A 22,054-nucleotide genomic window follows, 5' to 3' on the forward strand; every position below is an offset into this window, starting at 1 on the left:
TCTGGCACTGGGGCACCGCCAATCCGATGTTCGTTCCACCGACTGTACTACAGTACTAGTATCCGGCAGTCTGGCTACGCGGTATACTACTATACGTGTCATTGTCTACTCAACCAAGAAAAATTCGCTGACGATCGAGAATTGTGTCAGTAACGCCGCCAAGCAGATGAACACCCAAAATCCATCTATCCACCACCACTGGGACTGGATTCATCATCATCAATTGGAAGAAATCTCAACCACCGTTGGGCCCCAGACGCACAGACACACACAAACACATCCGATCCCGCGGCGGCAGCAGCAAGCGCAATTCCCATCAACCGCAAGTGCGTGCCGGCCGAAGATTTGGCGCACGCACACTCAAACCCCCCACTCCACTGCCCCCAAAACCCAACCCCCAACCAGCCAGAATTTCCACACACACGCACCGCACCCGAAATCCCAAGAAACGCGCGTATAAATCCCACCGGCTGAGGAGTCGACTCGCCGATCCATCCACCCGCGCTTCGTCCATTCCATCTCTCTCTCTCGCGGAGGTCGGAGGAGCCATGGAGGTGTTCTACTACCTCGTGTTCGGGGGCCTCGCCGCCGTGGTGGCCGGGCTGGAGCTCGGCAAGAGCGCCAAGGACCGGGTCACCACCTCCCAGGCCTTCAACTCCTTCAAGAACAACTACGTCCTCGTCTACTCCCTCATGATGTGTATGTCATTCTTCGATTCTTGGCGCATTTTCGTCCTCCCGGATCTGGGATTCATGGCTTTCATCAATCTTGTGCAGCCGGGGACTGGCTGCAAGGGCCGTACGTGTACTACCTCTACAGCCAGTACGGCTTCGACAAGGGCGACATCGGCCGCCTCTTCATCGCCGGCTTCGGATCCTCCATGCTCTTCGGCACCATCGTCGGATCACTCGCCGACAAGCAGTACGTTTCTTCTTCATCGATTTCCTCTCCGATTGTCACAGATTGTGCCCCGCGCTGAGACTGACAGAAAAATCTGTGTGTTTCAGGGGGAGGAAGAGGGCGTGCATCACCTACTGCATCAGCTACATCCTCAGCTGCATCACCAAGCACTCCCCCGAGTACAAGATCCTCATGATCGGCCGCGTGCTCGGAGGAATCGCCACCTCGCTGCTCTTCTCGGCGTTCGAGTCATGGCTCGTCGCGGAGCACAACAAGGTACTGGACGCTCACACATTTCAAGATTCTACCTTCAAAACATTTTGACGGATTTTTAGTACAATATGAATTAAATTTTACATGCTAAAAGTTATATTATTAGATTGATATTTCAATTTACTTTCATAAGGTTATAATTTTATTACTATAAACTTTATAATATATGAGAAATTATAAGATAAATATTAGTTTTGACGATTGTGTCAAGTTTGATCGTGTCTTATATTATAGGATAAAGGGAGTACTTAGTATTACTGTAATTATCCGCAGGGCCAGATCTGCTTGTCAGTGTCCCCACTCACACTGATGCTTTGCAGCTGTGTCTGGTCTGACTTTAACTTTAATCCAAAGTTTCCTCTTTTTTTTTAGTTGTCTATCTAGAAGGGCATGTTCTAGTGGTATAAAGAATACATATTTGGAATGTTTTAACCTTAAGTAACTAAAATTATTCCTATCTTTGTTGTGAATAAACTATTAGAGCGTCATTTGGATTCATTCACATAATCACATCCTTGTCATCCAAGCGAGCTAGGAGCATAGGAGTACTTTTATTTTGGGATGTTTGACTACTTACTCAATTAGGCACATAAAAAAAGGATTTTCAGTTTGAGATTAGGACTACACAGTAAAAGGTCATTTTGTCAGGATCTGAAAAGAGAAGACTGAAATCTAGTACTCCTTCCGTCCCATTTTGCAGTTATCAGTTTCTATGTTCAATGTTTATCTGTCCGTCTTATTTAAAAATTTATGAAAAAAATGAAAAAATAAGTCACGCATAAAGTACTATTCATATTTTATCATTCAATAACAACAAAAAAATATTAATCATAAGAAAATTTTAAATAAGACGAATGGTCAAACGTTGGACACAGAAATCTATAACTGCACTTAGGATGGGACGGAAGGAGTATGGAGTATAGCTAGTAGTACTAGTATAGTTGCAAGCTCATAGCCACCATTTTTTGTTTTCTTTCTGGTCATTGTGTCGGTGGATCAGAATAAGATGGTTGCATCGTCACAAGGATAGGCATTTAACAAGCATGGCCCATTTAATAAAGCTGGAGTATTTAGGATAGCCTCACACTCACTACAAATTGTCCTTTTATTCGGCCATGTGCCGTCTCCTATATGGATATTAATCTCGGACATATTCAATAATTCATTCAATTATCAATAAGAATCCAAGGATCCAGGTACAGTATCTGTTGCCTGTGAGGCTGTGAGTCTGTGACACACTACTATGCAGTGTTCTTCCCGTGACAAAACTGTCGTTTTGATTAACTAACTAATAAATGGTCCTTGTCGTTTGCAAACTTCTCCAATGTATTACAGTCAATTTCTTATCTGCGTTATCAATTTTTCACTGTAAAGTTTAACCTTGGCATTTCCTTTCACAGAGAGGTTTTGATTCACAATGGCTGTCGATCACATTCTCCAAGGCTATATTTCTTGGCAATGGCCTGGTCGCAATTGTATCCGGGCTATTTGCAAACCTGCTTGCCGACAACTTGGGCTTTGGTCCCGTGGCACCATTTGATGCTGCTGCATGCTTCCTGGCAATAGGCATGGCTATCATAATGTCTTCATGGAGTGAAAACTATGGAGACCCATCTGAAAGCAAGGATTTGATGTCCCAGTTCAAGGTTGCAGCCAAAGCAATTGCTTCAGGTATGCTTAACTCATCTTATTGGATTGACAGATAAACAGATATGTATCAAAGTTGACAATCGGCATTCTGACATCATCCTTGAAATCTTTAGATGAAAAAATTGCATTACTGGGAGCCATACAGTCATTGTTTGAGGGCTCAATGTATACTTTCGTCTTCCTCTGGACTCCGGCGTTGAGCCCAAATGAAGAAGATATTCCTCATGGCTTCATATTTGCCACATTCATGCTGTCGTCAATGTTGGGTAGCTCAATTGCTGCACGCTTGTTAGCCCGAAAGCTGAAGGTCGAAGGTTATATGCAGATCGTGTTTACAATATCAGCCTTCACCCTTTTCCTTCCTGTTGTCACCAACGTAAGAACACTGCTTATACTGCCTGTCAATTTTTCTCTTATAACTCAGAGCCTAACATCCGTTTGCTAAATGTTGAACAGATTCTAGTGCCAACTTCTTCAGTGAAAGGAGGTAGCATCTCATTTGGAGGCACTCTGCAGTTGCTTGGTTTCTGTACCTTTGAGGCATGCGTTGGCATATTCTGGCCATCAATCATGAAGATGAGATCTCAATATATTCCTGAGGAGGCAAGAAGCACAATCATGAATTTCTTCCGCATACCACTGAACTTGTTTGTTTGTGTGGTGCTTTACAATGTAAGTGAAAGTGTTCTTACTGAATCTCATGATTCTAATCTGTTGATTTCCTTCAAAAATAACATTTTTTTTCTGTGAATTTTGCAGGTGAATGCATTCCCTATCACTGTCATGTTTGGCATGTGTTCTATCTTCCTCTTCATGGCGGCAATCCTGCAGAGACGGCTAATGGTTGTTTCTGACCTACACAAATCATCGACAAGTATGCATCTTTCTTCATTACTCCACATATAAAAACTAAAATCGCTTTGCCAATCAATTTCTTTGATTCCTAACTGTTGGGGTTAACATTTTCTGCAGAAGCACAAGAGATGGTTGATGAAGATGAGCCACTGAATCCTTAAGGATTGATAGGATCATACAAACAGATCGAATATAAGCATGTGGCATACTGCAATTCATTTCTACCAAGCTGCTGAATAAGATTGGACGTCGCAGAAAAGAGCAGTTGTTTTTGTTTGTAACTTTATTTCTGCAATGTCGATTGACCATTGGCTGGTAGTAGTTCACATCTGTGGAGCAAATGTAGTAGGCACGAGAGGCAATACATAGTTCAGCAAGCATTGAGCTATAGCCGAGATATAGGCTATTCATGTTGTCATTTGTTATTTGTTATTGTTATTCACCAGCATGACATTGTATGAAATTAAATGCTACGGATATCCTAATCGAAGTTATATTTTACACGAGAGAAGGCCTTCTCAGATATCGTGTTGTTTCCTCGAAATTTTTGTCCCTTACAGACAATCTCTTGCAGTCTCTTACATAGTCACATCTGTGATCTGGCGTACAGGAGTTTTCATACTTGTACGCGTCCAAACAGACTTGATCCAACATCCTCGTACCGGGCACTCACGACTTGCGAGATAAATTTGACTTGATGATCATAAGGGATTATTGTTCTTGCCGTAACATCACCCTACAGTAAAGCTCTTGAATTTATCACATCTTATATGCCTAAATCTATGCTGAATATACATGCTAGTCTGCCATAAGGTGAAATGGTTCATCACACTGCATCTCATAGGGAAATGAAAGGAAAAGGTCTTGTTTGCAGCACCGGATTATTATCCGAGTCAAAAAGGTTCAAGCTTTAAGAACATACAAGTGATAGGTGAAATAGTTCATCACAATGCAACTCATAAGGAAATGAAAGGAAAAGATCTTGTTTGCTGCACCGGATTATTGGACGAGCCAAAAAAGTCGAAAGCTTTACGAACATACAAGTAAAAACTAGGAAGGAATATAAATGGTGGGTTGCACAAGTATAAGAGGATGGCCACATCTCAGAAATGCCCACAAGGAAAAGGTTCGAAGCTCAACAGAAGAACAGTTGTCTGCCTAACCCACCAACCGAATTGTAACATCAGAATATGATAAGAGTTAACCCACCAAAACATTATACTGAAAGAGGACAAAAAGAACTAGTCAACTAGGCCAACATACAGTATAAAAAGAGCACATACGAAGGAAAACAGAAGCTGGTGGTGAAATACATGATTCTTCCATAACCTAAAGTTTGGTAGTTATCAGCTTTATCAATAGATCCGTTCAATACCAAGAAAATTGGTGACAGAAAACACATCAATTTACAGAATAAGAACAACAAAGTACAGTAGTAACAGAACAGGATAAGACTGCATAGATAGAAAACATGAACATTGTAATATGCTATGGTCTGGAGAATACAAACTAAAAAATCCATTCGTAAGGGAAATACGGTGGAAGTTTGAACTAAAATTTGGACCAGTAACATTCAGATATCACTGAACAAGAAATAATGTGCTTTCAACATAAACCGGCAGCTTAGAAATGCCAAACATCAAGACTGGCAGTGTGTTTTACAGATGCCAAACAGAAACCTTACAAATTCCTAATGAATATCTTACATTGAAACATCAGAGCATAACAATCACCACGTAACATGGCAATATAGCATATCAGTACTTGATACTAGTACTTAGTACTACCTCCATCCCCAAACATGAGGGATTTTGCCTATGCAGTTACATAGACAAATTCTCTTATATTTGGGAACGCAGGTAGTAGTCGGTAGTGTGACTTGTACCAAGAGTCAAATGCCAAACATGCAAACAAAAACATTGTTGTATAGTTGCAATAGAGCGTCAAATGATATAACAATATGCAAAGATCATCAATATCCATTATACACAATAAAATGCATGTGGAAGTCCTTGAGAACTACGGGTTCAGACAGACATAAGGATATATAGTTATACATAGGAAGCAACATTGGGTATAACTAAATATCTTTATGTCCATTTGACCCTGCAACCGGAATGCATTACTTGGTAGAATGTAAATCGCAGCACATAATGAGGATGGCATCCATAGATAGATTAGAAATGTGCAAACATTAGCCTACTCTTTTATGGCATATTGTTTCATCGCAAGTGAAACACACACCATAATAATCTAGGAAAACTACACTACAATGAACATTACATTTCACATTGTCACGGACTCACCATCAGCATAACGTAAAAGTATGTATTATTGTGTTGGTACCAGCTAACTAGCTACTCGAGAAGACGTTACATTGCAACATAGGCCAAAAATTTAGTGATCTGATCCGATCATATCGATTACATGTAACATAACGCTAAAATATAATGTCGAGAAGAAAACCCTTCTCCAATAATAAATTAACCAGGAGAGCAAAACGAAGAAATGACATTCCTTTTGGCGACTAATTGATTCGACCATTTCTTATCACAGCAGAGAGAATACCGTGCGGACGAATCAGAGGGCAGGCACATATCTCTTCGCCGCCTGCTTGCCTGCCATGGCGGCGCCGGCGAGGACCCCACCGATGGCGCCCGCGACGGCGGCGGAGCGCGGCCCGTTGGCGGCGCGGAAGAGCGCGCCGGTGCCGAGCCCCGCAGTGACGCTGTTGATCCAGTCGTCGCGGTCGCGGACGGCGACCATGCCGCTCTCGATCCCGGCGTAGAGCAGGCCGATGACCCCGAGCGTGTTCCCCATGCGGCGGCCGTTGCTGCCGCACGAGTTGAGGACGCGGTTCGCCCGGATCTTGGCGGTGTCCCCGGGCTCGGCGTTGCGCGCGGCGTCGCGGAGGCCGACGGCGGCGCCGGCGACGGCGCCCGAGAGGTAGCCTATGCCGGTGTAGTAGGTGAGGTTCTCGCCCCAGGAGCGGCGCTGGGCGAGCGACTCCTCCTGGAAGAGGAACTCCGGGGAGGTGGGGAGGTCGTAGAGCTGCTTGTAGGGGATATTCAGGTCCTGGTAGGGGTTGTACAGCCGCCTGCCGGAGGCGTCCGTCCGGTCGTCGCGGGTGCCGGATCCCGACGAGAACAGCCGCGGATCAGCCATGGCGGCGGCGGCGGCGGCGGCGGAGGGCGGCGTGGAGCGGAAGAAAGGCAGAGAGGAAGAGGAGGAGGGTTTCGGCACGGAGCTGACTGCGCGTATTCCGCGTCGGCCTCTTTATTATTTTACACAACTTTCTGGAGCCCCAAGCCACTTGCGTTTGCGTGTGTGTGTGATGTGATATTTTCGCGGTCGCCGACCTTGCGATTCATGGGCCGCAATTTTGATGGCCCGGGAGTTGATTAGGCGACCCATTAACCCATCGACCAAAGTGGTGGATGATGGCCCATCAACCGATCGGCCCATCACACACTTTAGTTGTGCTTCGCTGGAGGCAAACCCAACACGGCGGAGGCGAATTGGGCGCCCGATTCTTGTTTCAAAAAAAAAAATTGGACGTAGATCGAAAAAATTTTTAGTTAATAGATTGAAAATGTTTTAATCTTTTAAAAAGCTGAAACACAACCAAATCACCTTATAAAACATTTTGCTATAATGTATGAAGCAACGGTTTCTAAAAAATCGGACGTTGTTTCACCTTATATAAAAATAATGTTTCAGTAAATAGCGAAAGAATATTTCGATTCTTAAAAAAAGTGAAAAACGGTTAGATCGCTAGATGAAATAATTTGGTTCAATATATGCAACAAACGTTTAAAGTCATTGCAACACATAAATCCTGTATACATAAAAAAACAAACCATGTGTTCATCAAGATAAAATTATTAAATAGTATAAAAATCTACTATAATATTTGATTCATATATAATGAAACATCGTCAGTCATTTTTTTTCTCACCCATCATGCGCCCGACGAGGAGGATTCGCGCTACACGGCAGAGGCGACAGTAACATGGACTGTGGTGTGGTACACACACGGTATGTCAGAGCAAGTGGTTAGCCAAAAGCAGCAAACTGTTTTGTATACAAGGGCGAGCTGCACGAGCTACTGTCTCCATGAGCTAGCATTGCTTGGAACTCCCATTCCCATGTCTCGACCATACCACCACTATGGCTAAGGCCGAGTTTAGTTTTAATTTTTTTTTTCAAACTTCTAATTTTTCCAATCACATACAAACTTTTTTATTATATTGTTCTAATTTCAATCAAACAAGTGAATTAAACACACCCTAACTAATCATCGCAAACACAGCTGCTATAGCTACACACGAATACGATAATCTAGCGAAGAAAAACAAAAGCTCAGATCTCTGAATCCACGTGCTCCCCTCCACTGACCCACGTGCTGCGTCTGATGAGCAGCACCACCAGCCCACTCCCAACTGGAGCCAAACAGACACAGGTAAACACAAACCCTTTCGATCCATTCCCGAGTTACTAACACTAACAGTATATCATTAGTTAGTGGCTAACGATGCAATGGACCACATGCTTAGTGCCCACTAAGTACTAATCCTGCCGTTTTACGAGCACAAACCAAACCCACACACGTCTTTACATGATGATTTTAGGCCGGGGATTCCGGCCGACACATGGCTCGATCGATCGAGCCGCGACATCTCTCTCTCGGTCAATTCCGCCCGTTAGCCTCCAACGATCCAAACCGCCTCATCATAAATAGGCAAAGAAACGAACAAGGAGGTGGCAGAGTGTGAGCACTGGTCGCTTGCTTGTGCTTTGCTTTGCTAGGACGAGAAGAAAAGAAAAGCGGCGAGAGCTAAGCGAGGAAGGATGCGTGGGGCGTCGGCATTGGCATCTCTCGTCGCCGCGGCGGCGGTGGCGCTGCTCCTCCTCATCGACGGCTGCGGCGGCGCCATGTACAAGGTTGGCGACCTCGACGCCTGGGGCATCCCGCCGCCGTCCAAGCCCGACGTCTACTCGCGCTGGGCCAAATCCATCCACTTCGCGCTCGGCGACTCCATCTGTAAGCATTGGATCATCGCGATTAGAGGCCTCGTCTTTTCGCTTATGTTTTATACTTATCAACCAAAATTTAAATTTTCAACTTCAGATTTAGAGCTGATTTTAAGAATTTTTTTCCATCAAAATTTATTTTTCAGACTTTGTTTTTGAGCTGATTATAAAGATTTTACTCTTAAATTACTTTTCGTTTGTAAATACGCCGTAACTCATCTTCTTCACTGGGTATGATTCACGCAGGGTTTCTGTACCCGCCGAGCCAGGACTCGGTGGTGCAGGTGACGCCGGTGGCGTTCGCCGCCTGCCAGGCGTCGGACCCGGTGCTGAAGCTCGACGACGGCAACTCCGTCTTCAACCTCACCACGCCCGGCCGCGTCTACTACATCAGCGCCGCGCCGGGACACTGCCGGAAGGGCCAGAGGCTGGCCGTCGACGTGCCCATGGCCAACGGCACCTACCTGCCGCCCACCGCCAACGACCTCGCCGCCTTCGCGCCGATGCCGGCCGAGGCGCCGGCGGGGTTCGAGTCGGCGGCGCTCGGCCCCGCCGGAGCGCGACAGTCGGCGGCGCCCCGAGCCGCCGCCGCCGGCGGAGCTGGATCCGTCCTTCTTGCTGCTCTTGCCTTCGCCGTCTTCTTGCTGTGAGAGCATCTTGTTGATTGTTGATTTTATCTTAGGGAGTTTATTATTAACTTTGGATGATCAGAGCTTGGATCTCCATATTCTTTTTTTTTATCCGTTTGTATTGGATTGTACAATGAAATGATGGTGATGATTCTTTTTTTTTTTTTTGCATCGATCAACTCAGCTGGCATCCATTGCATCTGCAGCTTCTAGCTTGCCATTTACACCATTGCAAGATCTTACTGTCCCACTTCATCTGTTCATCACATCATTAGGCAAACAGTGAAGTATTTAAAGATGGCCATGGAACAGATCTACCACATGAAGTAGTAGTATTTAACAGATGCCTCATCGTGTCGGTGTCCTGGACTGCTAGTCCCAGACAGAAGAGATTCGATGGTCCAGGCATTGATAACGTGATCTTGAACAGTACTCTTCATATTACCTTGGCTGCCTGGCACAAACAGGAAGCTGCTGTCCATAGGGTTGGCTGTGTTGCCAAGCACCATCGGGCAAACCATGTTGGCTTCCACAGAAATCTGTCATGTTGGATGGAAAAAACCGTGTCCTGATGTCCATCAACTGTCCATGCATGATCACTTCCATAGCAATGCAGGCATGGCTGGTATGTGCCGGCACTTCATTTTTAAGACATTCACAAATTATTAATCATTGAAGCCACTCAACCTTAGACCTGCAACTCGCCTCCATCCAAAAAAGAGTTCACTCTTGTACACAAATCTGGACAAGTGAATGTACACTTCGTAGGACAGAGGTAGTATCAGATAGTGTTATGCAAGAAACGAATATCTGGAACAATTAGATTGTTGAAATAATGCACTTCATATCTGAATAAATGAACCGGACGGTACAAATGTACAATGACGCCAGGCTCCAGCAGTATATGCAACTTCTGTTTACCAGAAGGAAAAGTAAGAAAACATATGCTCCGCGAGTTCTATACTTGTTCATGGTGTCATAGCAACGTTCCAGTTGTACACCTTTACATCGAAGGTGGCAGAATTCTCGAGTGCTTGTCTGAGTTCTTTGGCAGAGTTAAGATTCTTTCCAAGCATCAACGCAAAGCCGCCCCCACCAGCTCCAACAAGCTTGTAGCCGCAGCAGTAAGGGTCAGCAAATGTAAACAATTCGTCCACAAGCTTGTTGCTGCAAAAAGGATCTAGCTCCTGATGCAGCCTCCAGGCCTCCGACATTATGCCACCAAGCTCGTCTATTTCACCATTCATCAGGGCTTCCCTTCCAATTTTCGCCAACTCAGCAAGCCTCTTGATGCTAGATATCAACAGGCTATCACGGCGGAGATATCGAGTGACAACTTTCTGCAGGACCCGGTGGGCAAGCCTTACCTGTGCAGAGTATACATTCATTTGGGGAGAAAATTATACTCTTTTGAAGCAAAATCAATGTGGAAAATGGATGGGCGTGCACACTTGAAAGGAATCTTGTTTGGACGTACAAATCTTAGAATCATGGTGGAACTTGAACAGGCTACTGTTTGTAAATTGAAACTTCTAGCCCTAATTTCAGTTTATCTACTATGTTATATATGCTTACAGCAGAAAATTCATACTTACTTGACCAGTGAACACAACCAGGAGACGTTGTTGTAATTCTTGAATCAACTGCGGAGATGCCAGCAATGGAACAACATGCAAACGCAATGGCTGTCCTGGAAAACTCTGAGTGCACTTGATTCCAGGATATAGGCCACCAATTTGATCTTGCCATCCACCGCCTGTGCCCATTACTTGCTCTACTACCAGCACAGCTCTAGCAACAGTTGCATCACTTTCATCACCTTCTATAAGTTGAAATAGCCCCTTAACTACCGCAGCTGCTAATATGCTAGAAGTTCCCAGACCACTTCCACGAGGAACATTTGCCCATGTCCTAATGTTCAACCCTAATTTTGACAATCTTTCATGGTTTAGGACACCAGTCACAATAAGAGCAGACTTGACTAAACGGAATGAATCATTTTCTTTGAATGGTGAAGTAATAGAAGACAGGTCATCAATACAAACATTTCTGCCAGCATCATCTTCAATGAGAACTCCAAGGTGGTCCATTGTTGTCTCTATCATAGCACCAACTGGAAGGTTCCCTTCCAACCGTATTGCCATATTCAAAACACAACCTGGACGCTCCAAACTCCATGGAGGTGTATCACTCCAACCCCCGACAAAGTCGACACGGACCGGTAATTCCACAATAGCCTTCTTAGGATGCAGGTTACCATTACTTGAACACTTGGAATCGCTTGATGGCTCTACAAAATCATACATATGTGTTAACTAGATTGATAGAAACATCAATATTGATAATGGTAAAATGAACCACATTTAGCTCGTTGCCTGGAAGACATAACTGCATTTTGAGAAAAGCGACAGAAAAAATAGCATTAAGTTTGTTGGTAGTGTACAGACTGTACCTTTAGATCCATATTTTATCGCTGATGCAGTTTCACTTGCTATGGAAGCCCACACTTTATCTTCAACAATAGCTGCAGTGGAAAGATCTCCAGAAGCTGTAAGCAGATCCATTTTGACCTGATATCTTCTGCTCTGCGGAAGAACACCAGAATACTGATCCCCATGACTGGGACAAAGCGAAAGTAACTCATTACAGACTTCTACGCATGAATTTTCCTTTTGTAGCATTTCCTCACATAGTTGAAACAGGTTGCGCCCAAGCAAGCCATAGGTCATGCAAGCTTTAGCAATGTTGGTTGCTAGATCTGCTTGATGCTTGCTTGAATTCACACAGAGCTGATGGTAGTCAATCGAACGATGCAGCTCTTCTAAGCTGATCCTCCGTGATTCTTTCCACAGGGAAGCAACTTTGCCATCCAGGTCACATGTCGATCCCATAAGCCACATACCTACTTTCAGCGTTTCAGGTAGAGACATGACTGGAAAAAGCTTTGCATTCCATAAGCAGTTGTCTTCATTGGTTGAGCTCCACAGATCTGTATCCTGGATTTTAAGATGTTCCAAGACATTTCTCCATGGTTTGCCACAGAATGTCCCATCTTTCTTCATAGATACTTTTGGATTATCATGAAGGCCACAGTAAACCATTACTCTTTCCACAGAGTTTACCAAAGGGACTTCCCAGAGGCAATGTCGATCAGGTAATGTGAAGTATGAGCTAGTACTGATTATCTGAGACCTGTTCCCATGTAACTCATGTATATTCACCCCAACAACAATACATTGTGAGCCAATCCTAATTCTACCTGAAAGTGATGAATCATAGACCAATGAATCCTCTCCAACTGAGACCCCAGCAGAAATTTTACTGGACAAAATGACAGCTGTTGCCGCAATATCACAAGCAGTAGTCTCTGGTATCGAAGACATGTGCCTTCGCCCTACAAGTCCTGAATATGAGCCCGCCAAGTGATCAAGAACTTCAGCGGATGTGCCAAAATGTAAAAATGAGAAATCATCTGAAAAGAAAATGGTCACAACTTAGCTTTGCAAAAGGCATAATATCACACAAAACTAATCAGAAATATAACATGTGAACTGTTTGTCAAATACAGGAGAATTTAATGCACAGCCATACCAGAAAGAGAATCAGCATAATTTACTTGCAACTGCTACATAATGAATTCTAAAGAGAACATACATGAACAAAAGCTGAACATCCTGTGCTTTCCCAAAGCAGCAATTAGTTCCATGCCAAATGGACGGGTCCTTAACCATTCATGCCTGGAAGGCACCCATGCAGCAACAAGATCTTCGTATAAGCTCATCTGCAATAGATCGGGTAATATGAACCCACGAAATGAAATATATTATATCAAATCTACAGTTAGATAAATGATAAACGTAACTAATGGAAGCAATGGAGCAAAAGAAAATGAGTTTAGGACGTCAGTTTGAATTTCTGGTCTAACAAAAAAAATTCCATAAAGATGAGATTAATGAGGTTTGGAATATTCAGAGCTTTATCATGACAAAGAAAAAAGGTTAGGAAAATCTGGTCTCAATATAAAATAAAACATAAAGCAGCCTAACAATGCCAATGCCTCTCTTTAGGATGGAAAAGCAGACTACTGTTGCTTCTAGCATATCAAAGCAAAGAGCGAAACAGAGACAGACAGCATCTAACTTTCGTAAAATTCAGGATGATAGAATATTGTATTGTACAGCTAGAAGAGCATCCAGCACTGCAAGAATTATAGCAAATTTATTTATAACTCCCAAACTGAAGTAATGAGTGATTATGTCTTTTAAGGGAAGTTGCTCATTAGTAGACCGATATCTCCAACTACTACAAATGCAACACATGCATTTTCAGAATAATCACATAGCCTTGATTCGATGAAGCAAGTCTGCAGTAAATGAGAGAGCCTGTTGTGAAAATTGGACAGTGTGTTAGGAAATATTTGCTCACCTCTTTTCTGCCAGTTATGAGCTCCTTGATCATGACATGGCTAGATGAATATGCAAGTCTAACAAGCTCCTGCCATGCTTTACCCCTGGCTGATATTATCCCTGTGTCAAGCAGTGCTCTCCCGTCATCTCGAATAGCCTGGCCCTCCACAAGCTCGTGCACTGTAGGCTTCTGGAGGAGATTATCAACCAAACACAGGGAATAGTTCTCCCCATCAGTTCCGTCCTTTGCCGCTACAACTACACCATGATTAGCAGCCACATCTAGAGTTGTTGGCACGGTGACGATGCAAGCAGCATCATCAGGAAGAACTAGGTTTGAAGCATCGAAGCACGGGAGAACATCCCCGGTCATTATGAAGATCCCACCTGATCATACTGTACCAATTAAAATTGAACATATTGCTCAAAATCAGTGGCTCTGTCTATAAGCTACAACCTTGGTTTTTGAAAGCTTGCCTTGCGCTGGATGAGATCGCGAGAATGTGGTCGAAAAGCAGCGGAACAGGTCCATCAGGATTGTCTCCGGCCAAGTAAGGCAGAGGCAGGAAGGCCTTCCCCATGGGGTTCGCCCATGGAACCCTCTTGCTATCACCCCCAGCGTGAAGCAGCAGTATGTGTTTGTTCGCCATGAATCGTACCACCGAGCTGAGTGGGATGTCATCTGCTGAAGAATCACTTGCTTCGGGCAGCAATTCGGCGATCTCTTCCTTGGAAGCCTGCAGATTCAGATGATGTTAAACAGGGGAGGGGATCGATTCTGTAGTAGGAGTAGTACATAGGGCAGAAGTGGCTGGACCTGGGCGATGAGATGGCGGACGAGGGAGGCGACGGCGTGGAGAGTGGCGGCGCCGGAGCCGATGCGCGCGGCGTCGGGGTCGGGGACGGCGAGGGCGGCTGTGGAGGCCGGGAAGCGGCCGAGGCGGCGGGCGCGCGCGAGCTGGCGGTGGTAGAGCGCGGCCTGCTCGGGGCTGGCCGCGGTGAGGACGACGGCGTCCCACGGCGGCACCCGCGACGGATCCCGCGCCGACAGCCGCAGCCGGCACCACGCCTTCCGCAGCACCGCCGCCGCCTCGTCCGCCGTGTGCGCCCTCCGCCGCCGCCGCCGGTGACGCTCGGCCGGCTCCATCGATCGAGCGACTTTTGCTCCTCGACTCTTATCTAGATCGGAGAATTTGGCCGTTGAAAGAAAGAAAGAAATATCTCGTCTAGACACCGACGCGACTCCACTCCACTGATCCACTCTACTGCCTTGTTTAGCCCTCGACGACTTGGCCAGTCTTCTCTTCCCGCTGCTACCGATGGCGATAGCGTTCTTCAGACTCGTGCGTTGCGTTCAGACTTCAGTTCATGTACTCCCTCCATGTACTCCAATTTGATCGTTCGTCTTATTTGATAAATTTTTAAAAAAAATTAAAAACATTAGTCACGTATAAAGTATTATTCATGTTTTATCATCTTATAACGACAAAAATACTAATTACAACAAATTTTCAAATAAGACAGACGACTAAAGTTTGGCGCGGAAACTGATGGTTGCATTTAAAATGGAACGGAGGGAGTAACTGCTATAAACGACTGTAATCCAAGTAAAATCTCAAGTAAAAACCACAGATAAATGAACAGGAAACACTGATGGCAACTCATCTAAACTCTCAAGATCTGAAACGATATGATATTTATGAAAACTTTGTATATGTAAATTTATTTGTTTTTTCAGTTTTGTGATAGTTGATTCAATCACCTGTACCCTCGAATAATTATCACAAATCCGTTCATCAGTCAGCACAAAATAATTTACACCCATCAAACATATATGCAGCAGCACGTCCATAGATTTCCAGAAACAGGGGGGCAACAGACAGAACTAAACACAATGCATTTGTATTGTTACAAAACTCTCAGCATTTTAAGTTTGTTCATTCGAACGATACAATTAAGAGCCCAGGCACACAAATCAGCCAATACAACATATTACGAGGCCAAAACTGCAACGGTACGATGCACCATCTAATACCTTTCTGCTAACCTAGCAGAAACAGCCCTTAGCTTAGAATAGACTTTGCCTGCAGGAGAACCTAAGATAAGACTACAGAGTGAATCCCGAGCAACCTTGATGTTAACAAAGGATCCAAGTATATGGATCTTCGTATCAGCGATAACTATGCGAGTCCTGGTAGAATTCTCGATGGCATATTTGGTCTTGCCTCCTTTTCCTGACAAGCGGCCAATAGCACGTGACAGATGCTCTCCTCGGAGTGTCTTCACGTCCTTGATCTCGAAGGAATCCACATACAGGTCATCGAGACGGAGCAGCGCAACAGCATCGGCGATGTCAAAACCAAGCATAAAAGCATGTACGAAGTCTGCACACTTCTGAAGGTTGCTCACGTCAGGTGTGTCTTGTCTTGTTTTCAGCTCCACCCTTCTTGCCTGAGATAATGGAAACATATTATATGGTCTGTTTGATGGTAGGCAGCTTAAGCATTCAAAAATACAACTGTAGGATTATGGCATTTTTTCACAAGCACTGATAATACTTCTTGCCAAATGGTTTAAGGTCAGTGAGCAAACAGTTACTACTCACTAGACAAGGACAAACTAATGGAGTGACTTACAAATGACGGCTGAGTGTTTGCAGACACAAAGCCATGATGAATTTGTGATTAGTAGTGTCTCAGGTAAAAGTTGCAAGTTGTGAGCTTTCACCACATCAAATATCTATGTTTTTCGTACTGAATTGAAAAGGTTAGACAGCTCAACCGTCGTGCTGATCATGGGCAAGAAATTAGCACAGAGGATTTTAAAAAGTGTCTTTTTACGGTATAATTCAATGGACATTATACTCCATTTACTCATAGCACCATATTGAATTCTACTCCCATTTGGAGTAGAATTCTAGCACAACGCATGTACTAATTATGTACAGCTTGCAACAATGTTACAAGGATAACAGAATCACTTATCCTAAGGGCCTGTTTGACACAGCTCCAGCTCCAGCTCCACCAGGTGGAGCTCAGCCAAACAGTTTTAGCTCTACCAAAACTGGAAGTGGAGCTGGGTGGAGCTCTCTCACAAAATGAAAGAGTTGTGGAGCTGGGTTTAGGCAGCTCCACAACTCCACTCCAGACTCAACTCCTGGAGTTAAATTTAGGAGTTGGAGCTGTACCAAACAGGCCCTAAGTAAAATGCCAAAATATAGTTTTGACACTGCAGCATCATGCCGAAAAGCAACACGGACATGTCTCACCATTCAGGATTTGCAACCACATACTACTCAAAAGACTGAGATATATCCATAAGGCGATTAGCTACACAAAGGATTTAGATATATCCATGAGGCAATTTGCGACTATCAACGGAATCAGAAGTGTACATCCAGGAGAGAAATTGGAGGCTACCTTAAGGTTCATGCGGATGTCGATCTTCATGTGCTCGTAGACGGGGGTGTAGATATCCATCCATGCCTTCTTGAGCGGCGCGAAGCGATGCTGCGGCACCGGCACCTTCCTGAACTGTGGCCTCCCGCCGCTCATCTCGCTCGGCATCAGCGCCTCGAACCGCGGTTTCTCCACGCCGCCAGCCGCGTCCACCGCCATCGCGCCGGAGGACGAGGAGGATTCTCCCTGCCCGGCAGCGCTCGCCGGCCTGCCAGCCTCCATCCTGCTGCCCGTTGGCTGTGGCGGTGGCGGCAATGTAAGCCGGCGGCGGAGGGTGTCGGCTCTCGTCTTCTCCTAGGCTAGGGTTTGGGAATCGGGGAAGAGAGGAGGCTGGAGAAGGCCAACCTGGTTTATAAACCGAAACTATTGGGCGGAAAAAATGATAGCATGGGCCGTCCGAATTCTGTACTACTCCGTAATGGGCTACTTCAAGTAAACTCCAGTTGTCTAATGGGCCGCCTTAAACATGGAGATTTTTTTAGAACTGGGAGATTTTTCTGTTGCATATATCTCCCTGATCAAGATTAACAAGTTTATTTATGAGTGCCATATAGAGCTAAAAAGATTAATAAGCTATAAGTAATACAGTTCTGAAAGCACGAAATACTGCATAGTATAGAGTTGTAGTTCAGTCATCAAGGTTTAAGATCGAATCATTTTCGTACTGTTGGTGCTTTAATGCAAAGACAATGAATTCATGGAATTTTCACACCCACAACAATTGTTCAGTGACAAATCCGAGTCAAGATCCTCGATGTCTGTGTTGACGTTTACTCCATCCGTCTTAAAATAAACCAACCTAAGATAAGTTGAGATATTACTTAGTACAATAAATCTGAACAAAACAGAGAGAGTAGGTTCCAGTCAGGTGAAACAAATCTTGCCAGCTGCTGCCCCATGCTTTACTCATGGACTTGAGTGCGGCGTCCATGCTGCCTTCCTGTCTCGTTGTCCCCTATCCGATTATCTCCAACTCAAAGCTGTTACAAGTAAGAATACAGAACATGTGTATAGCAGTAGCAAGCAGGGTGTCATGTCCGATCATCTGTGTCACTGTGTGAGCAGGCGTTGCTGAATATTGTGAAACAGTTTTTATCATCAGGCATAAATTTTGATTGCTGGTAAGGACTATGTGTTTTGTTTCTAAATGATAAGGAATAGGTGCCACGCCTTGGTGATGAAAGAATGCATTCAAACATACTGGGATCACGCTTCAACACACCTTATAAACAATTGTAGATGGATGATGGATCAACTGCCCACAAAACTAGCTGCGAGAGCAGATTTAAGAATTTATCTGCATAAGAATTGTATTATGATATTAGATGATTTGATGGCACTGCATAGTTAGCTGAAGAGTGTAAGATATAATTCGATTTGTAAACTAACTTATTGTACAAAGTTGAATGATTGTTCATCTGTTCCAAGGAATTGATTATTGCTAGAACATACAAAGAACTAGAATTGAAGTGCCATTGTTTCAGTTCAGTTTCCAAGCCGTTGACAAATACCAAAATAAAAATTAGAAAAGAAGTATGAGCTGTTTACCTTTGCCAATAGCATTCAGCTAGGAGTGAGTACTCAAAGAAGCACTCGACTAGGAGTATGTGATTGCTCTTGCCCGGCCAACCTTTGTGTTGATGGTAATTCATTCACACTAGGAGTATGTGATTGCCCTTGCCCGGCCAACCTTTGTGTTGATGGTAATTCATTCACTCATCATAGTCAAGCTCTGTTATGTTTCCCTGGCATTCCCCTTGGTCCATCATTATTTTGAACCACCCCAAGAAAAATGGAAAAAGGGCATTATTTTTTATCAACCTCTGAAACTGATTCCTGATTCAGAAACAAGGTAACCAGTGAATACCATCAATCAGCTTGGATAATTAATGCATACATTGGTTAATATGAAATACAAGCTTGCTGTAACAGTGGAAGACACTTACCAGCAGCTTGCCATCAACCATGCCCACTTCCATCTTTAACAAATTAGCAGCTTCATCCATCCCATGTACATTGTATGCCTGGATCATGGTGGTGTAAGTTACTTTATCGGGCTTACATTTCTTTTCCTTCATAAGCTGCAGCATTTCCTCCATAATTTTGATATCCCCAGACTTGGCATATGCATCGATCACACAATTAAAAAATGGAGTATCTAAAACCACATCAGTATTCTCTGTTTGTCGAATGATCCCAGGAACCTTGTCGAGAAACCCAGCTTTGCTGTACCCATTGACCAGTGAGCAGTAAGTGATGGGGTTGGGTTTAACACCCTGAATTTTCATCAATCGGAAATAGTACTCCATCTTCTCGATGTTTCCCGCCCGTCCAAAACTTTCTATTATTATGTTGAAGGTAACAACAGTTGGTGAGAAGAAGTGTTTCTTCATATATTTCAGCACCGACATCATTTTGTCATGCATCTTAGCATTACCATATGATTTGATCATGATATTAAATGTTTGCGTTTCTGGCTCAACACCCATCAACTGAAACTCACTGTACCACCTCTCCATTTCATGTATCCTATTACCATGATTCCCATAAGCCCAAATGATAGAATTCATCGTGTATATGTCCGGCACACTGTCCCCATCTTCAAGCATACTAGTCAGTGCATTCTCCATCTCCTCCAACATGCCGGCTTTCCCGTACCCATCAATTATCGCATTATGGATAACAGCATTGCATTGTAGCCCCAAGTAGGACATCTCATCAAGAATCGCAGGTATCCGATCAAAGCGGCGCAATTTGCTACAGCAATTGATGAGAACAGAGAATGTGTACTCATCTGGCTTGCAATCCGCGACACCTTTCATCTGTTCGACGGTGGCCAACGCCTGGTCCAGCAGCCCACTGTAGCCGTACGCGCCGACGAGGGCCGTGTAGACATCCACCGTCGGCTTGAGACGCTCCGAGAGCATCACCTTGAAGAGGGCAGTGGCCGCGCCGGGCTGCCGGCACTTGCCGAGCATCATCAGCAACCTGGCGTAGGTCTGCGACCTCGGCTTGTACCATTGCTGCTTACGCAACAGCTCGAAGATCTAAACCCCAATCAAGCGAGCACAGCACAATGAGCATCAGAATCAAGCTGATTCCTCAAGGGGATTGGGGGTTACCTCGAGAGCGGACTCCCAGCGGCATGAGGCGACGGCGGAGTCGAGGGCCTCGAGCACGGCGCGGGGCCAGAGGCGGGTGGACTGCTGCCGCGACGCCGCCGCCGCCTTGCGGGAGACGCCGGAGACGGCGGCCTCGGTGCGGAGGATGCGGGAGAGCGCCTCCGGCTGCTCGGCCTCGGGGGCAGACGACGGCGGCTTGTGCCTCCGGCCGCCGCGGGCCATCAAGACGTGGGTCGCACGGCTGCTGGCGCGGGGAGGTGGTGACGAGGTGGCCGGTGGGCACCGCGCCGGCGCCGGCGACGGCGAGTGCATGGCGCCGGCAGCCGGAGTGAGGCCGAGACGGCGATAAGGTCCCGAGCGATCAGATGACTAGTCCGAGTGAGGCTGCACGAATCTTAACCATCCAACAGTTGGGCCGTCAAGGGAGAGGGAGCTCCGTGTGGCCCACACTATTGGGCCGGAACGGGAATGCGAGCTTCGTGCGACCCATTATAGTTGGGCCGGAACGGCCCATACTACAGTCGGCTTGCTGAAATTGCTGGGTCCAAATTAAGCCACTGTTTTGCCTATTTTTGCAGGAGATATGAGAAGAGAGTTGAGGAAGAAGATGAGACGAGAGAAAGTCATTGAGATGTTGGGTTCCACGTGCTGATGTGGTGGACCTGTCACGTTAGAAAAAAACCGTTTTTAAAACCATAGAAGCAGTTGATTTGCTTCGGTTTTCAAACATAGGGAAGATGTTAAATCTGGTTTTGCGGTTGAGGTGGTTTTGCGGTCGAGGAAGATGATTCAATAAAGGGAGGCAAAATAAACTTACTCTATTCAGCAAACAAACTGGTCCCTTCTGAAGTACAGAGGGAGCAGAGCAGATCAGGACGAGCAGACATATATGTCGCCTTGAGATCGACTAGCTCTAGCATCTTCTTCTTCTCAATCTTCTCCTTATCTTTCGGAGCAGCAGCTAAGCTAAGCTTTGGCAGTATCGTCGTCGATCCACGTAGCTAATTACCAACCGTTAACTGATCCAGACAACAAAAAGGACGGCTGCATGCATCCACGTCCTTGGTTCAGTCACCAGTGAGATCCAATTATAAGTTATCATTCAGAGAGTCCAGACAATCGACTACCTTTCTCTGTTAAGCTTGCTGTTACCAATTCCATGCGATGAACAATCGAAAAGTACAGTGTCTTTTTTTTTCGCGAACGCGAAAAGTACAGTGTCGAGTGTTGCATTCATAAATTATTATACTTTCTTCAGGTACAGATACTAACACGTAAGGCCAGACTATTCCTCACCGATCGATATCTCCTAGTCACAACTCAAAAGGTACAAATGTCATCATCCCTCGTATGTACAGCACAATCTAGGTGTTCAATCTTTGAAAGTGAGATTACCAAAGTAACAGGAGTATACATTCGTATTCGAACCCCAAAAAATGAATGATATATAGCTAGATCGACACTTCGACAGAGACTGTGCATCCATGGATGGCCCTCACTCAGGTCACCGGCAGCTAGCTACCTCGTCGATCGACTACTTATTAAGCTATAATTTCTCTCAGTTTGAGCTTCACGCTGCTAGATTCCAAATCCAATGGCATATAGAGAAGCATCTCACTGCAAGCATGGAGGCAACCACTGAGTAGTTGCAGCTAGCAGCAGGGAGGAAGAAGAATATACAACTAGCCCATGCACGTTCTCTCTCGGTTCATCGATCGCTAGCAACT

General features: G+C 45.0%; 6 protein-coding genes across 10 annotated transcripts; 2 read left to right on the forward strand and 4 right to left on the reverse strand.

The window, feature by feature from the left end:
• Nucleotides 1-350: 350 nt before the first annotated feature.
• LOC127767306 (uncharacterized) lies at nucleotides 351-4,181 on the forward strand. The gene is made up of 8 exons (XM_052292594.1): nucleotides 351-699; nucleotides 777-921; nucleotides 1,008-1,176; nucleotides 2,574-2,844; nucleotides 2,937-3,199; nucleotides 3,280-3,495; nucleotides 3,583-3,697; nucleotides 3,796-4,181. Exons 1-8 carry the CDS (start codon nucleotides 549-551, stop codon nucleotides 3,837-3,839), a joined length of 1,374 nt encoding a protein of 457 aa, XP_052148554.1. The 5' UTR covers nucleotides 351-548; the 3' UTR covers nucleotides 3,840-4,181.
• Nucleotides 4,182-5,626: 1,445 nt separating this feature from the next.
• LOC127767307 (mitochondrial import inner membrane translocase subunit TIM23-2-like) lies at nucleotides 5,627-6,967 on the reverse strand. Its single transcript, XM_052292595.1, has one exon. It carries the CDS (start codon nucleotides 6,841-6,843, stop codon nucleotides 6,259-6,261), a length of 585 nt encoding a protein of 194 aa, XP_052148555.1. The 5' UTR covers nucleotides 6,844-6,967; the 3' UTR covers nucleotides 5,627-6,258.
• Nucleotides 6,968-8,313: 1,346 nt separating this feature from the next.
• On the forward strand, nucleotides 8,314-10,029 carry LOC127768667 (mavicyanin). The gene is made up of 2 exons (XM_052294290.1): nucleotides 8,314-8,722; nucleotides 8,959-10,029. Exons 1-2 carry the CDS (start codon nucleotides 8,530-8,532, stop codon nucleotides 9,360-9,362), a joined length of 597 nt encoding a protein of 198 aa, XP_052150250.1. The 5' UTR covers nucleotides 8,314-8,529; the 3' UTR covers nucleotides 9,363-10,029.
• Nucleotides 10,030-10,150: 121 nt separating this feature from the next.
• On the reverse strand, nucleotides 10,151-15,090 carry LOC127768664 (bifunctional fucokinase/fucose pyrophosphorylase). Of its 3 annotated transcripts, none has more exons than XM_052294282.1 (7): nucleotides 14,565-15,090; nucleotides 14,205-14,484; nucleotides 13,767-14,134; nucleotides 12,996-13,122; nucleotides 11,794-12,813; nucleotides 10,937-11,631; nucleotides 10,151-10,708 (listed from the first exon to the last, which is right to left on the reverse strand). In XM_052294282.1, exons 1-7 carry the CDS (start codon nucleotides 14,892-14,894, stop codon nucleotides 10,310-10,312), a joined length of 3,219 nt encoding a protein of 1,072 aa, XP_052150242.1. In that variant the 5' UTR covers nucleotides 14,895-15,090; the 3' UTR covers nucleotides 10,151-10,309. The 3 variants fall into 3 exon arrangements, with proteins under 3 accessions (XP_052150242.1, XP_052150244.1, XP_052150245.1); XM_052294284.1 differs by having other exon boundaries at nucleotides 14,225-14,484; nucleotides 14,565-14,691; XM_052294285.1 differs by lacking the exon at nucleotides 14,565-15,090 and having other exon boundaries at nucleotides 13,767-14,143; nucleotides 14,225-14,373.
• Nucleotides 15,091-15,602: 512 nt separating this feature from the next.
• On the reverse strand, nucleotides 15,603-17,549 carry LOC127768666 (uncharacterized). Its single transcript, XM_052294289.1, has 2 exons — nucleotides 17,167-17,549; nucleotides 15,603-16,198 (listed from the first exon to the last, which is right to left on the reverse strand). The coding sequence occupies exons 1-2, from the start codon at nucleotides 17,425-17,427 to the stop codon at nucleotides 15,776-15,778; spliced, it is 684 nt and encodes a 227-aa protein (XP_052150249.1). The 5' UTR covers nucleotides 17,428-17,549; the 3' UTR covers nucleotides 15,603-15,775.
• A 99-nt stretch (nucleotides 17,550-17,648) lies between these two features.
• Nucleotides 17,649-20,688, reverse strand: LOC127768665 (pentatricopeptide repeat-containing protein At3g53170). Of its 3 annotated transcripts, none has more exons than XM_052294288.1 (5): nucleotides 20,328-20,688; nucleotides 19,152-20,252; nucleotides 18,754-19,041; nucleotides 18,428-18,502; nucleotides 17,649-18,185 (listed from the first exon to the last, which is right to left on the reverse strand). In XM_052294288.1, the coding sequence occupies exons 1-3, from the start codon at nucleotides 20,637-20,639 to the stop codon at nucleotides 19,012-19,014; spliced, it is 1,443 nt and encodes a 480-aa protein (XP_052150248.1). In that variant the 5' UTR covers nucleotides 20,640-20,688; the 3' UTR covers nucleotides 17,649-18,185; nucleotides 18,428-18,502; nucleotides 18,754-19,011. The 3 variants fall into 3 exon arrangements, with proteins under 3 accessions (XP_052150248.1, XP_052150247.1, XP_052150246.1); XM_052294287.1 differs by having other exon boundaries at nucleotides 17,649-18,276; XM_052294286.1 differs by having other exon boundaries at nucleotides 17,649-18,502.
• Between the last annotated feature and the right edge of the window lie 1,366 nt (nucleotides 20,689-22,054).

The sequence above is a fragment of the Oryza glaberrima genome, chromosome 3, assembly GCF_000147395.1.
Source record: "Oryza glaberrima chromosome 3, OglaRS2, whole genome shotgun sequence".
In the NCBI taxonomy this organism is placed as follows: Eukaryota; Viridiplantae; Streptophyta; class Magnoliopsida; order Poales; family Poaceae; genus Oryza; species Oryza glaberrima.

Excerpts from the sequence above, each read along its gene's own strand:
- LOC127767306 (XM_052292594.1), top strand. The coding sequence starts at position 549 with ATGGAGGTGTTCTACTACCTCGTGTTCGGGGGCCTCGCCGCCGTGGTG. Across the intron at positions 700-776 it reads CGTCTACTCCCTCATGATGT|CCGGGGACTGGCTGCAAGGG; the intron begins GTATGTCATTCT and ends AATCTTGTGCAG. Across the intron at positions 922-1,007 it reads GGATCACTCGCCGACAAGCA|GGGGAGGAAGAGGGCGTGCA; the intron begins GTACGTTTCTTC and ends TGTGTGTTTCAG.
- LOC127767307 (XM_052292595.1), bottom strand. The coding sequence starts at position 6,843 with ATGGCTGATCCGCGGCTGTTCTCGTCGGGATCCGGCACCCGCGACGAC.
- LOC127768667 (XM_052294290.1), top strand. The coding sequence starts at position 8,530 with ATGCGTGGGGCGTCGGCATTGGCATCTCTCGTCGCCGCGGCGGCGGTG. Across the intron at positions 8,723-8,958 it reads CGCGCTCGGCGACTCCATCT|GGTTTCTGTACCCGCCGAGC; the intron begins GTAAGCATTGGA and ends TGATTCACGCAG.
- LOC127768664 (XM_052294282.1), bottom strand. The coding sequence starts at position 14,894 with ATGGAGCCGGCCGAGCGTCACCGGCGGCGGCGGCGGAGGGCGCACACG. Across the intron at positions 14,135-14,204 it reads GCAAGCTTTCAAAAACCAAG|GTGGGATCTTCATAATGACC; the intron begins GTTGTAGCTTAT and ends CAGTATGATCAG. Across the intron at positions 10,709-10,936 it reads TGGTTGTGTTCACTGGTCAA|GTAAGGCTTGCCCACCGGGT; the intron begins GTAAGTATGAAT and ends TACTCTGCACAG.
- LOC127768666 (XM_052294289.1), bottom strand. The coding sequence starts at position 17,427 with ATGGAGGCTGGCAGGCCGGCGAGCGCTGCCGGGCAGGGAGAATCCTCC. Across the intron at positions 16,199-17,166 it reads ACATCCGCATGAACCTTAAG|GCAAGAAGGGTGGAGCTGAA; the intron begins GTAGCCTCCAAT and ends CCATTATCTCAG.
- LOC127768665 (XM_052294288.1), bottom strand. The coding sequence starts at position 20,639 with ATGCACTCGCCGTCGCCGGCGCCGGCGCGGTGCCCACCGGCCACCTCG. Across the intron at positions 20,253-20,327 it reads GCTGGGAGTCCGCTCTCGAG|ATCTTCGAGCTGTTGCGTAA; the intron begins GTAACCCCCAAT and ends ATTGGGGTTTAG. Across the intron at positions 19,042-19,151 it reads TGGTTGATGGCAAGCTGCTG|GAATCAGTTTCAGAGGTTGA; the intron begins GTAAGTGTCTTC and ends TTTCTGAATCAG.